Below are 14788 nucleotides of genomic sequence, written 5' to 3' on the forward strand. Positions count from 1 at the left end.
ATGTTGGCCATTGCTCGAACATGGAGTATCTTTAAGGTCAGGCAGCTCAGATGTGATGAAGCCTTAGATAGAAGCTGTAGAGGGCTGGGTGGAGTGAGGAGAGCAAGGAGTGACAATAGGTCCAAAAGACTGCCTTTTCCTGATGGAAACGCTGGAGACCCCGAGGAGCCTGGAACTGTGCCTGGCGGAGGTAGGATGGCACAGTCTACAGAAGTGGGCAGGATGACCGTCTGTGCCCAAACCTTAGCACGCAAAGACCCATTCCTCTCCCCAGGAGGCTGGACTCACCTGGAGACCGCAATCTCAGAGGTGTGGGGTTTGGAAGCACTGCAGAGGGCTAGCCGGGGCCTTACATACACCAAGGGCCTGTTGGAGACAGCACGTGGGCCTCAGCTTTCTACGTCTAATTCTCAGGGCTATGGAGACAACTCTCACTTCACCTTCAGGACCCCTTGTGCCATTTCCTAAGCCAATGGCCTCAGGGACTTAGTGGGACCCCCACCTCATACTATAGCCCCACCATAGAACAAACTGGTCACTAAACACACCACATGCAATAAGGAACATCATACCCCAGCCCCCAGCTGCCCATCCCATCATGGACTTGCCGCCTCCCACCTAGTCAGTATGTGTTCTTTTCTGCTCCAAGACCAAAGCCTGTTCTATGGGTACACTTAGTTCTGGGCTTCTGAGCCCTAGGCTTCCTGGATCCAAGAAATGGGGCTCTTGAGGATCATAGACCAAGGAGGGTGGGACTGTGGGAACAGAGGGGACTCCTGGAACCAGCTGAAGAGTGGGCATACCTGGCAGGTGATGTGGGCATCCTGGCTCCTAGGCACCAGGGCCAGCAGCTGGGGCTTGTGTTGTTCCACAAACTGTTCACACTGAGGAAAGACACAATATGTAGACCCCCTCTACGAGAGGACTTATCATGCAGACCTGGCATTCTACCTCACTCGGCCACTCCCCACTGTGGGTTTGTGTTTTTCCATCAGTGCCTGGCTGACCATTAAAGACTCAACCGAAGGGCTGAAGAGATGGCTCGCGGGTTAGGCACTTGCTGCGCTTTGGAGGACAGGAATGATGGCTCATAACCACTCTTAACTCCAGTTCCAGGGAATCTGATGGCCTCTTCTGACCCCCCTGGGAACCACACACACATGATGTCCTTACATACATGCATGCACTAAAACCACAAAATGAGTCTTTAAAAAAAGGGACTCTATCTAAGTTTGGCTGAAACAGGTTTCTTTGGAGGAAGCCAGGGCATTGGAGCTGGAGCAGGCTTGCAGCTTAACATCGTCTCATGGTTGCCTAGCATGCATGAAACCTTTAGTTTAAACTTCAGAACTACATGAAACTCAGTAGAGTGGTCCGTGCCTGTAGTCTCAGTACAAAGGAGGTGGAGGCAGGAGGATCAGAAGTTCAAGATCAGTTTAAGTTACCTAGGACCCTCTCTAAAGAAAGTTCCACTGTAGTGAGGGAATTCATCATAGGCTTACAGAACGATCTGTTCAGTTCTTTGTGGTGGTTGATTTCTTTTTGGTTTTGTGAAACAGGGTTTCTCTGTGTAACTCTGGCTGTCCTGGAGCTCACACTGTAGACTAGCCTCAAACTTAAGAGATCCATCTGCTTCTGCCTCCCAAGGGCTAGGACTAAAGGTGTGCACCACCACAGCCTGACTTCAAAATTATGTTTTCGTGTGTGTGTGTGTGTGTGTGTGTGTGTGTTCGTTCATAAGGAGAGTTTACAGGAGTTGATTCTCTCTGCCATACGGAACCCAGGGATCAAACTTGGTTGTCTGGCCTTGTGGCCATGCCAGTGAGCTACCTTACCCAAGCCTCCTCCCCTTTCCTCATGTTCTTTCCTATCTCTGTCTCCTTTCACCAGACAGGGTCTCATGTAGCCCAGGCTGACCCTGAACTCATTATTTATATAGCTGAGGCTGGCTTTGAACTCCCATTTCTCCTTCCTCAGCCTTTCCAAATGCTAGAATTACAGGCTAGCACTATGGTACCAGCTTCCAGCTCTCTCCTGCAGGACTTTACAGAGTGAGCAGGGTGGGGCAGAGCAGGACCCTGGGAAAAGGCTAAGTTCTTTTTTTGCTCCAGCTGACCCTGGCTTTTCTCATTTTCTGGTGCCTGCTAGGTACTGTCAAATGCTACCCATCATGGGGGTGACATGGCACACTGGGAAAACAGTGTGGCAAATACACCATCAAGTGAAACCAAGAGACAGTCTGACCCTTTTCTGCTGGGACTAACAGGACTTTTCTTGTGCTTAGTCCATAAAGAAGGCCTGCTGATGTTCCATAGTCCAAAGCCTTGGGTCCCTGATGTCTCTTATTAGCCAGTTACAGTTGTGACAATCCCATCATTGTCTGACCCACATCCTGTCCACCAAGCTGGGAACCAGCATCGTGTGTGTCTCACTACAAAGTCTCTTCTAGCTCAGCACCATCACACATGTATGTCCAACCCGTGGGCCCCCTACCTTTTGCCTGTCTAGCCAGAAGCGGAGGCAGGCCTGGTGCATTGCCTGTGGCATAGCCTGTTCACTGGTGTTCCAGGCCTGGTTGATCACAGACTTGCAGAAATGGCACTCAGTGTCCTGTAGTGGCCATTCTTCTATCAGAGGCTCCACAGCAGGGAGGGCTAAAGAGAAAGCAGTTAGAATTATCCAGCAAGCTGGGTATGGAGGCACATATCTTGTCATGCCAGTATTTGAGAGGCTGAGGCAGGAGGATTGCACCAAGCTCAAGGCCAACCTGTGCTACGTAGTAAGACTCTGTTTTAATCCTTCCCCCTGGACTGTCTTGTACAAGTGTTGGTTCTAGGGCTGGAGAGATGGTTCCATGGTTAAGAGCACTGGCTGCTCTTCCAGAGGGCTGAGGTTCGATTCCCAGAGCCCCGCATGGTGGCTCATAACTGTCAGTTATTCCAATTCTAGGGGATTCAACATCCTTTATGGCCTCTGTGGGAACCAGGCATACATGGGGTATATAGATGTCCAAACTGGAGCAAAAAAAAGAACTTAGCCTTCTCCCAGGGTCCTGCCCTGTTCCCCCCTGCCTCCCCCCCACCATCACTCTTTAACTCAACTGGGAGAAGTCCACTTGGAGAGAGCTAGAAGCTGAGTACAGCCATGCTAGCCCTTAATCTTACATTTGAATGGCTGAGGAAGGGAAATTAGGCGTTCAAAGCCAGCCTCAGCTATATAAATAAAAACAGCCATATCCATAGAAATAAATAAATAGTTAAAAAAAGTGTTGGTTCCTGAACCCCACCTTGTCCATGTTCCCTCCCATGTGCACTGGAGGGATGTGAGTTGGGGAGAGGTGTGTGTGGGGCGGGGAATGGCAGTCTTACCAGGGCCCATGGCATCTTCAGTGGAACATCGGAGGACAAGGCCACAAACTAGCTGGGGCACCACACGGCCCAGAAGTGCGTCTAGCAGGAGAACTGTGTAGCGCTCAGCCAGGCACTGGCAGATGCCACCCACCACCAGGGGTACCACGTGGCACACCTGGGACACAGCCACGGCCAGCACACCCTGGGGTGAAGGTGGAGAAAGGACAACCATAGGACCTTCTTCTGGCATGATGTCACTGTGCCCAACTGAGTGGGCACCCCGATGCATCCCCTTTCTCCCTTCTAGGAAAGAGAGCAGTTCTGTCCACAGGTCACTGAACATCCCAGACAGCAGGGGACTCAGGTGCACCTGGAGTTACTGAGAGAATCTGCAGTTGACACCACATAAAGAGCTGACTCTAAAGGCTTGAGTCATTTGAAAGGGGGCTGCAAGGCCATGGCGTCTAACAGCCTGACCCAACTCAAACCCGTTCCCTGACCGAGGGCCACCTACTTTCCCATGCTTATGCATCAGGAAGACAGACAGTTCCTTCTGCTGGCCCCAGAGCTGACATGTCTTTGGCTTTTGGAACCCCTGGGAAAGCCAGCATGTCTCCTACCTCAACTCCAATTCCAAGCAGGCTCTAGCTGAAGGGTGACAGAAGTCACCAGGGTGTGGCTTTTTCCTTTACTCCTCATTCAGCCCATGTGAACAGCTAGCCCCAGTGCCAGGAGGTTGAGGCAGGGGGAGGACTCAGAGTATGGACACCCCTGGAGTGTGATGGCTCCCAAATGGGGCACTTCACTTAAGACACCCACCTGTTATCATTGACCCACACATGGCTCTCCTGTCATGGCAATGTAAACAGTCACTGTAGTCAATGACCAAGCTGCTCATTGGTGAAATGGCCTTCACTCCTGGATTACCTTCACCCATGCCTCTTTCCCTAGCCTTATCCTCTCTCTGGTCCCTGCTGACTGGAGAACATGCTAGAATGACTTCTGACCTTAGGAAGCCTCACCATGCCTGCTCCCCTTTTTGGAACACTCCCACATGCCCTGCCTAACTCTCGCCCTGCCTGATGGCTCAGCTGCCTTTCGATCAGTCGAACACCCTTCTCTCTTGGCTTCCCTGGCAATGCAGCACAGTCCCCCGTTGGCTGCCTGTCCCCTCTCAGCAATTCTGATGCAGTCTCCATCTGTCTATACATTGTCTCTTAACAGTCTTGCTCATGCCTTTGATCCTCAGTGATGTTCACATTGATACGGCTGGCTGTTTGCTTGTTTGTTTTGCATGTAGACGTCTAAGTACATGTGCACATGTGTGTGGAGGCCAGAGCCAAGGTTGAGTGTCTTCCTTAGTCACTTCACTCCCTACCTAATTATTTTCTAAAGATTTATTTTTATTTTTACATATGTCTGTGTATCTGAGTATATGTATGCCACATATGTGCTGGTGCCCTTGGCTGCCAGAAGAGGGCATTGGATTCCCTAGAGCAGCAGTTACAGGGGGTTGTGAGCTGCCTGACAGTGGTGCTGGGTACCCAACTCACTCTTCTGGAAAAGCAGCAAATGTTCCTAACTGTCGAGCTGAATCTCCAGGCCGTCCATTTTTTTTGAGACAAGGTCTCACACTAACCCTGAAGCTCATCCATTTGGCTAGGCTGGCTGGCCAGCATGCTCTAGGGATCTGCCTATTTCTGACTACCTGGTGTGTAGGGTTACAAATGTGCATTGCTAACTCCCAACTTTTATTTATATTTTATGTATGTAAGTTCAGACACACCAGAAGAGGGCATCAGATCCCATTATAGGTGGTTGTGAGCCACCAAGTGGTTGCTGGGAATTGAACTCAGGACCTCTAGAAGAGCAGTCAGTGCTCTTAACCACTGAGCCATCTTTCCAGCCCACCCCTCCCCCCAACTTTTATGAGGGTGCAAGTATCTGAACTCGGGTCCAGCAAGGACTGCACTCACTGAGCCATCTTCCTAGCCCTCTGAGCTCATTTTAAAGGCATTTATTTATTCATTTACACCCCAAATGCTGCCCCCTGCTCCTGGTCCCTCCTTACAGAGTCCCTCCCTCCAACATCTGATTGAGCTCATTTTTTATTGATGGAGGGATGTCCGTGGCCCCTGGGGACCTTATTTTCTCCTAGATCTTGGCTTAGTTGTTACCCTCTTCAGAGCCTCTCCCTGGCTGACCTGTCTGTTACCATTTTTATCTGTGCGACCCCTCAGCTCATCCTGTTCTATAGTCTGCACGTTCCTTCCATCACACAGGCTTCAGAAAGGCTTGACTGTGTGCCCTGTTGTCTTTATGACTGATGTGGGCTTCAGGTTAGTGTTGATAGGTCATGACCATTTGTGGGGAGGACAATCCTCAGCTGACAAGGCACTGGCAGAGGCTACCATGGGTTTGGAGGACAGAAGAGATGCTGACTATTGGTGAACTTGTTTTTTGTTTTGTTTTGTTTTGTTTTGTTTTTTGAGAAATTAATGCACTTTTTTCCTACAGTGACAACCACTGCTTCTCAGCCTTCCGATGGTGATCTGCTGGAAGTGAAGGCTGGCTCTGACCTAACCTCCCATACCTGAGCCTCAAGGTTCCTTGGGTAGGAGCAATGTGTGGGTATCTCCTCATCTAACTCCTCACAGCCTTCTTGGAGTGTTGAGGTGGAGGAAGGTGCAGCTATTGGGGGCCCCTCTGAGCTCTGTGTGGTCCTTACCTTGGGGATCACAGCTTGGACCCGCTTGATCAGAGTTCTGCAAAGCCAGCAGAAGGGCAGGGGAATGGGGAGCTGTTGCTCAGAGAAGTCCTGAGGAAGGAAGTAGTGAAGTGTGGTTAGGCTGGGAGCTACTATGGCTGTGTGACCTTTCCTGACCTTGCCGTCTCTGCCTCCTAGTTTGAGCTCAGCCTCTCTGGGTGCCCATGCATCTCAGCGGCCATGCTAGCCTTCTGGATTCCCAGCAGCTGCTGAGAATGGGCCGGGGTGGGCTGGCTTACCTGAGTGTGAGGCCCAGGCCTTGCCAAGAGGGCTCCTGGCAGCACAGGGAGGACCAGCTTGTCCAGCAGAGGGTTTGGAACGGCATCCAGCATCCCTGGATTCTGTTCTGGCTTAGCCTGCCCACGTGAGCACAGGCCCACATGATTGCAGATGGCTTTGGGGTTCTAGGGCATGGAACAGGTGAGGGTTTTTAGGGTAAGGAGGGAACCCCTCTCTGCCCAGGTTCATATTCAGGGACAAGGGCTACAGTCTTTGAGCCTGGGGTTATGGGGAGCAGACTGGGTGAAGTACTGCATCTTAGGACGCTATGGAAGGGACAAAGACAGAGATGGGGCTGTGTAGGGCCTGGGAGCATGTGTCTAGGAAAGAGTGACTGTGTGAGCATATTGTGTGACAATAAATAAGAATGTGGGCATGTGTGGGTGAGAGGATGGAGGGCTGGTCTCAATGTCTGTAGTATGCTGAGCAGGCAAGCTCTGATTTGGGTATCTGTATGAAGAGACTGAGCTTCCTGTGGCTGTAGTGGGAAGTGTGTGTGTGTGGGGGGGGGGTGTATATGTGTGTATGTTGTGTGTTGTGTATGTGTGTGTGTGTGCATGTGTTGGGGTGCCACTTATATAGGTAAGTGGCTACTTAGGCACATGCACTGTGCGGCAGGTAGGTCAGGGTCCTCACAATCTGGCTCTGGAAGTAGTCAATAACCAGGGGCAGGTAGACATCAAGCACTTGGCGACACCGGGGCACAAGCAGCTTCAAGGGAAGGATATCACATTCTTGTTCCAGGAACTTCCGGATTGCGTCCTGGGAGAGCAGAGGAGGGAGGGTTAGCCTGGTCTTTCTGAGGTCTGCCCCCACCAGAGTCCCCTGACGCCAGGCCTCTACCAGAGCACACGGTTCCGTTTCCCATCACCTGGAAAGCATCTTCCTTGGTCATCTTTGTGAGGAGGTGGACAATATCCTCACACTCTTGGCACAGATCATTCTGGAAGAAAGGGTCTCAAGTGAGGCTAATGAGTTGGGGGCATGCTCCTAACTCCAGGGATTGAGGTTTTCTTAGACACAGGCTGACAGGTACCTTAAAGCTACCCACCCATCATCCCATTGTGCAAATTCCATCCCATTCTGTGCCACCCACTTGATCCACCCTGTTCTATACCATCTTGTTCATCTCACCCCAGCCACCCCATCTTACCCACATGCTCACCCCTCTTACCCACCACATCCACCCTGTCTTACCCACCATGTCCACCCCGTTCATCTCATTCCACCATGTTTCCTTCTATTCTACTCTGCCCACCATTTCCTGTCATACTATACCATTCCATCATTCCCTGCCACCCCAGCCTTGTGGGAACTCCATTTTCCTAAGGTCCGCTCAGAATCCACCCCAGTTCCTCCTCTCTGGATTTCCAGTGCCCACTTGGTGCTACTCACAGCTCCTGCATGCCCCCAGACTTCCTGTAGGCAGTGCCCCAGGGCTCTGCACTGCACTGCATGCTCCAGGCTTTGGCACCAGAATTGAGGGCCTTGTGCACACTCCAGGGATGAGGCCGACGTGATAGCTGGAGTCGGGGTCAGAGCAACTCTCATCAGGATCCAGCATACACTCGGCACCCTGCCTTCACCCCACCTCCAACCCAGATTCATTGCAAAAGAGTGGCCATTGCTTCTGCCAGGCAGCTCTGAGTCCTCCAGCTTCAACATCCATCCCACTAACTGTGACCTTGGATGAGCCCCTAGGGCCTCTCTGTGCCTCAGCTAACTGGTCTTTAAATTCTGGATTATGTGCAGACTGGGGTCTTTCTGGGCACGGAGCTGACTCAGTAAGTGCTGGAGAGGCCTCTGTGAGGGAGGCTGGGGACTCACCTGCACCTGGGCAGCAGAGGGTAGGAAGCAGCAGTAGCCACTGCAGTAGGTGCGACTTGGCCATGGCTGTCTACTGCTTAGTACCCTACTTGAGTCATGGGCTCTTATAGTAGGGGAGAGGACCTGGGGGCTGGACTCCATGGGAACAGGCTGACCTCAGTGTTTGCCTGTGTCTTGAGAGCCCTCCAGGTCTTCTTAGCAGGGACACCCCTGTCCACCTCCCTTGTGCTGGCCAATGTCGGTTCCTAGTCCTTTACCCCCTTCCCAAGCCCCCTCAGCATGACTTTGTTCATCGTCAAACAAGGGGGTCTCGTTTGATCCCCACGCTCTGGACTGTGCAAGGGATGCTGAGTGGGGTCAGAATGAGCCTCTCTAGCCCCACCCCAGCTTCTCAATCCTCTACTCTTATGCAACGCCCTTGAGAGCTTCCTTCCTGGCTCTTGACGCAGGGTAAGTGCCGGAAGGGCACACTTAGGGTGTTCCTGGGGCCACCGACCTCCCACTCCCCCCTTACTTTAAAATCCTCTGATTCTATAGACTCCTGGCTGGTGCTAGGGAGAGGAGCATTAGACAAACAGGAAAGTGCCCTGTGAGGCTGAGATTTCTGTGTCCCCTGTGGCTCTCAGGTAGCTTTACCCAGAAGCAGATGCCCATCTCCCCCAGCCACCCCTCCTGGGCATGAGATGGGATTCAGCTGACATGTGGTCCTCTGAGGCTATGTCCACACCTGGCTGGGCTTAGAGAAAAAGCAGATCAGGGCTCGCTGCAGCGCAGGTGCTGTCTGAGTGCATTAGGCCACTACTGACCCCCGGCCATCAGGACCCCTATCCTTTTCTGAGACCTGCCAGTGCCTTTCCTACGGAGGCTCCTTAGAAAGTCCTCCAGCGCTCACAGGCTGTATGGGGTGGGAGCTAGCCCCAAGATGAAGGTAAATAGTTGGACATGTGATGTAAAATGACACTCTGGAAGTGGTTCCAGGGTTCTCCTAGTTTTGTGGCCTCGAGACACTACAGCCTGCTACTCTAGTTACAGCTAACCCCAAGGACGGCTGGGAAATGGCCTTCTTCAGAGAGTCACAAGATCTTCTTTTTTTGTTTGTTTTGTTTTGTTTGTTTATAGAGAGGGTTTGTTTTTTGTTTTTTGTTTTTTTTCCATGTAGCCCTGCTTGTCCTGGAACTTGCTTTGAAGACCAGGCTGGCCTTGATCTCACAGTAATCTGTTTGCCTCTGCCTCCCAAGTGCTGGGATTAAAAGCATGCACCACCACTGCCTGATTCTCTCTCTCTCTTTTTTTTTTTTTTTAACACAAGGACTCATGTCGCCCAGGCTGGTCTCAGATTTGTCAATGTAGCTGAGGATGACCTTAGACTCCTAATGCTCCTGCCTCCACTTCCTGAGTGCCACCACATACGGGTGAGCACTGCCACACCAGGTTTACGTCCCGTTGGGATTACAGGTGTGTGCCCACCACGCCTGCCTCATTTGTGTTTCTCAGCTCACCAGGCATTCCACTGTGCCACTGGTGACACTAATGATGTCCTGAGTGGTGTGACAGCCAGACACAGCACCTCACAGACTGGTCACAAGTTCTCACAACCTTGTTAATAGTTTCAGAGAGTCCTTTGGCTGCAGTCTAGTGCCGTATCTGCCGGGCAATGCGGACAGTGTCATCGGAAGTGCTATTCTGCCTTGCTTTGTGTCTCTTCATTTCTTTCTGCCTCTTGGTGGCTCCTTAGAAAGAAGCCAAGGAAGAAGCAACAGCCCCACCTTGACCAGGGCCTGAACGGTCAGTGTTGCTGCAACCTCAAACCCGAGGAACTAATCTTAGGGTCAGGATAGACATGGTACCAGCTTGGCCACCAAGGCCTCTCAGACACATATCTTCAGTGTCACAGGGATGAGATGTAAGCACTGGGGTGGGGGTGACCATGTCAGATGAATCTGGACTTGGGAACAAAAGGAAGTTGAACCTTGGTCTCCTTAAAGCATGCGAACTGAAGTTCCCAGAAAAAAGCTATACACACGTTAAACATTCAACAAGGATGACTGGCTGGCTAGACTTCTGTCTGCGGAGAGGAGAGCTGGCATGTCAGAGACCTGCAGCTAAATTATCTTCTTAAGAGCCATTTACTGCCCACTCGGTGTGTCACCTCACACCCTTGTGACGATTAGGTGCACTCATTTGGGATGTACAACAGACCCTGAGCTCCCACCATTCATGACACAGCCAGGCACCATCTGAGGCCCAGGGTAGAGGTTTTCTTGGCTTCCTGTAACTATCTGCTTGATATCTCTGCTGATAAATGTGAAAGGCGTCTTGATTTATCACTTTCTCTGTTCCATTCCAAAAAGAAAACAACAAAAAACCAAACCAAAGCAAACCAAACGACCCTTCTGAACTTGGAACCTATTTGGAGTGATCTGCCTCTGTGTGTCCGGGCCCTGAGTACTCATTTGGAGTGATCTGCCTCTGTGTGTCCGGGCCCTGAGCACTCAGATTTGGTTTCAGAGTAGACACTTAGGCCTTGTGAGGTCAGAGCTTGTCACTTGTACCAACAAACTGGAGACCAAAGCTTACTCTTTTATTTTAAGATTTATAAAATTATAAATTATGCATATCTATCTATGTGAAAGGACTATGGGTAACCTTGGGGGTATAGAGCACGTGCTTACCTTCCAGAGCACTTAGTAACTTGGCACTGAGACCCAAACTCAGGAACTCACACTATCTAAGCATGCTCTTTACAGTTGATCCACATGCCCAGCCCTAAAAATACTAATATTACTAAGTTGTATCCTTAAAAAAGGTTTGTGCTGGTGAGATGGCTCAGTGGGTAAGAGCACCCGACTGCTCTTCCGAAGGTCCAGAGTTCAAATCCCAGCAACCACATGGAGGCTAACAACCATCTGTAACGAGATCTGACTCCCTTTTCTGGAGTGTCTGAAGACAGCTACAGTGTACTTACATATAATAAATAAATGTTCCTTTAAAAAAAAAAAAGGTTTGTGTGTGTGTGTGTGTGTGTGTGTGTGTGTGTGTGCCTTCACAGGTGCCCTTGGAATCCAGAAGAAGGCATTAGATTCCCCAGAGCTAGAGTTATAGGTAGTCATTGGCCACCCCATATAGATGCTGAGAATCAAACTTGGGTTTTCTGAAAGAGCAGCCAGCGTTCTTAAGTACTGAGCCATCTCTCCAATCTCTAAACTGTATCTTTAAAAAATAGATTTTTACTTTTATTGTGTGTGTATGTGTGTATGTCTGAGAATGTGTTTAAGTGTACACACAGTGTGTGCACCGTATGCATGCCACAGTGGCCAGAAGATAGAGTTAAGTGTCTTTGAGTAAGTATCACCTCGCCTCTTCCTGTTAGGCAGGGTCTCTCCTTGAACGTGAGGATCACATTGTCTTGGCTAGGCTGCCAGTGAGGAAGCCCCAGTGATCCTCTTGCCTCAGAATTGGGGTCCCAGGGGTGCACAAGATACCTGGCTTTGTTACGTGTATGATGAGGTTTGAACTCTGCTCCTCAGGATTTCACTGCAAGCACTCTTAACCACTGAGCCATTTCTGCAGCCCCTCCCGTGTCTTTTAAGGATTTTATGTTGTTTATATAAAATGAGAAACACAGATAAAGCACTTTTTCTGCACGGGAGGCTTGATGTTATCTCAGGGAACTGCATTTGCACAGCTGGGTCACAAGCTGAGCTTAATCCTTTTTCTTGGAGAACACGATTTCCCCCCTGTGGTACCTAAAGTGAGCTCCGTGCAGCAGAATCCCTGCTCCACAAACCCCAGAGAACATAATGTTTATCATCTTAACTGTGTGTTTGCGGCCAGGCCCGAAGCTCTGAGGATAGTCACGTTGTGAAAAAGATCCCCAGGACATTTTCATCTTGCAAAACTGAGTCGCTGCACCCATTACCCTCCTCTTTGTTCTGTCGCCCAGTTTCTGATAACCATCGTTCTTTCTCTTTCCTTGAATTTGTGGGGGTTTTGTTCTTGATTTTTAGTACTGGGGATTGTTCTATCAGCTTTGTTTCTACAAAAAATTACACACACACACACACATACACACACACACACACACACACACACACACGGTTTATTTATATTGTTTTGAGTAGGCTCCAACATAGACCAGGCTGTCTTCAGACTTGATAGGTAGCTGGAGAGGACTTTGAGTGAACTTTTGATCCTCTGGCCTCCACCTGTGTGCTGAGATTAGAGGCCGGCGACTTGGTGCCCAGTTCACGTGGTGCTGGAGATTGAACACAAGGCTTTGTTCAAGTCAAACACTCTACCCACTCAGCTGCACTCCCAACCCTGTGTCCTTGCACTTGACAATTTTGGATGCTGCATGGAAATCAGTGTTAAATGGGATGTTGGCTTCTTCATATGAGCTTGCTTCTCTTAGCTTAATGTCCTTGTGTCTGTTTATCTAGTAGCGTGTATTAAAGTTTCCCTCCTTCCTTCGAAAGGCTGAAGAACATTCCTCTGTGCATACACCATGTTTAGATTATCCATGCATTCATTGATGTCACCTTCAGCCAGTACACACACACACTGCTTTGAAGTCAGGGGTGCAGGCATCCTTTTGAGACCCAGCTCTTTGGTCTTCCGCTGTGTCAGCAGTGGGATTGCTGGCTCGTGTGCTGTCTCGGTTGATTCTTTTAAAGAAACGTCCTTATTTGCTTTGACTACAATCCCACCAGTGCTCTAGAAATACAGCTTTTCTATGACACAAAACCGCCCGCTGTGTATCATTTATTGTGTGTGTGTGTGTGTGTGTGTGTCTGTGTGCATGCTTGGTCTTTGGATAGTTGCCATTCCAGTGGTGGCTTCAAACTATGCATTTACCATTTTGATTTGCATTTCTCTGAGATTAATAATTTAATGTGCATGTTGATCTTTTGCATAACACTTTGGGAGCAGTGTCCTTATAAGTTCTCTGCACACGTTTTGTGGCCCTGGGGGTCCAGGGCCTTGTACATGGTAGGCAGGTGCTCTACACCCCCAGTCTCCCCACACATATGAAACTAGATGCTGTTGTTATTGAGCAGTAGGAGGAATTCTTTGTATGATCTCCATATTAACTGTTAAGCTCACTGTTCTATCTGCTGGTTACACCCTTTGGCATATACAAATTTTTGCCTCATGAAGTCCTATTAGTCTTTTTTTTTTCTTTTGCTGTCTGAGTTTTTCATATAAAATAAATTATTGTCAGATCCAATTCTACAAAGCTTTCCCTCAATGTGTTTTGTTGTTCTACAGCCCTGGCCAGCCACATAGAGCACGTGGGCCTCAAACTTGCAATGATCCTCCTCCTCTGTCTCTGTAGTGCTGGGAATGCAGGCATAGACTACTGTGTTAAGCCTTTGCATTCTTACAGGAATTTAATCTTCTTGGGTCGTATGCGTACGTCTTTAATCCCCTGTGATTGTTATAGATCGCTCTCCTTTCTTACACCATCTCACTATGTTAAGATACAAAACTAAAGATTTCGTTGGAGAAAGAAACCTGTAGAACAGTTACTTAACTCAACAAAAACACAGTTGGTGGCTTCCTTCCAGCCATTGATTAATCTTGACCCTTGTCCCCAGTGTTGGGTGACACTAACCTTTGCTGTGAACAAAGGGCTATGGCATTAACTATCGCTTAATTTTGTTTGATTTTTTTCCAGTGAACTCCATTGAATTCTATATGGGTGAAACATGTTATCTGCAAGTAAAAGTCTTGTTGTTTTTGTTTTTGTTTTTATGAGTGAACTTTGTCAGATATATGGGTGGACATATTTGCATCTTTCATGTCAGAATTTGTTGGAGAGCAATAAACTAATAAACCACATTCATTTTATTTAGCATTATTGACTGTTTTATATTTTTGAGACAATGTCACACCATGGATCCCAGGATGGCCCTGGACTTCTTATTAAGTTATTTTGTACACATCTATGTATGTATACCACATGCTGGCATGACCAGAAGAGGGCATTGGATCCTCTAGAACTGGACTTAGGAATGACTGTGAGCCTCAGTGTGAATGCTGCGAACTAAATCCTGGGTACCCTGTAAGAACAGCCAGTGCTCTTAACCACTGAGCCATCTCTCCAGCCCTGATCCTGGACTTGGGATCATCTTGCAATGATGAATCAGCTTCGTGAATACTGAGATTACAGGAATGTTCTGGGAACCACACTGGGCTCTGGGAACCACACTGGGCACCTCTGCAAGAACAAGTACCCTTAACTCCTGAGGTATTTCTGCAGTCCCATGTCTGCCTTTTTGCATTGGGTTTGGCGGTCTTGAACTCAGATTCTCATGCTTGGTCAACAAGCACTCTGCCCACTGAGACTTCTCCCCAGCTCATTATATGTTAGATTTCTCAAAAAGTAGAATATTTCTCACAGTTATTTAGTTTTGTTTAACATTAGTGGATTTGTAATTGTTATTATATTGTTTGTTTGCTTGCTTGGTTTGGTTTTTCAAGACAGTATTTCTCTGTGTAGTCCCGGAACTCACTCTGTAGATCAGGCTGACCTCAAACTCAGGGATCCACTGCCTCTGCCTCC

At 49.1% G+C, this 14788-nt stretch overlaps 1 protein-coding gene across 17 annotated transcripts; it reads right to left on the bottom strand.

The window, feature by feature from the left end:
- Positions 1-303: 303 nt before the first annotated feature.
- On the bottom strand, positions 304-8287 carry Sftpb (surfactant protein B). Of its 17 annotated transcripts, none has more exons than XM_021165855.1 (10): positions 8224-8287; positions 7792-7919; positions 7268-7339; positions 7033-7158; positions 6357-6521; positions 6079-6168; positions 3369-3483; positions 2494-2654; positions 804-884; positions 304-366 (listed from the first exon to the last, which is right to left on the bottom strand). In XM_021165855.1, exons 1-10 carry the CDS (start codon positions 8285-8287, stop codon positions 304-306), a joined length of 1065 nt encoding a protein of 354 aa, XP_021021514.1. The 17 variants fall into 17 exon arrangements, with proteins under 17 accessions (XP_021021514.1, XP_085695781.1, XP_021021513.1 ...); XM_085839655.1 differs by having other exon boundaries at positions 2494-2627; positions 3369-3552; XM_021165854.1 differs by having other exon boundaries at positions 3369-3552.
- Between the last annotated feature and the right edge of the window lie 6501 nt (positions 8288-14788).

Source organism: Mus caroli, unplaced genomic scaffold (genome assembly GCF_978045245.1).
Source record: "Mus caroli unplaced genomic scaffold, Mus_caroli_1 scaffold_7, whole genome shotgun sequence".
Classification (NCBI taxonomy): Eukaryota; Metazoa; Chordata; class Mammalia; order Rodentia; family Muridae; genus Mus; species Mus caroli.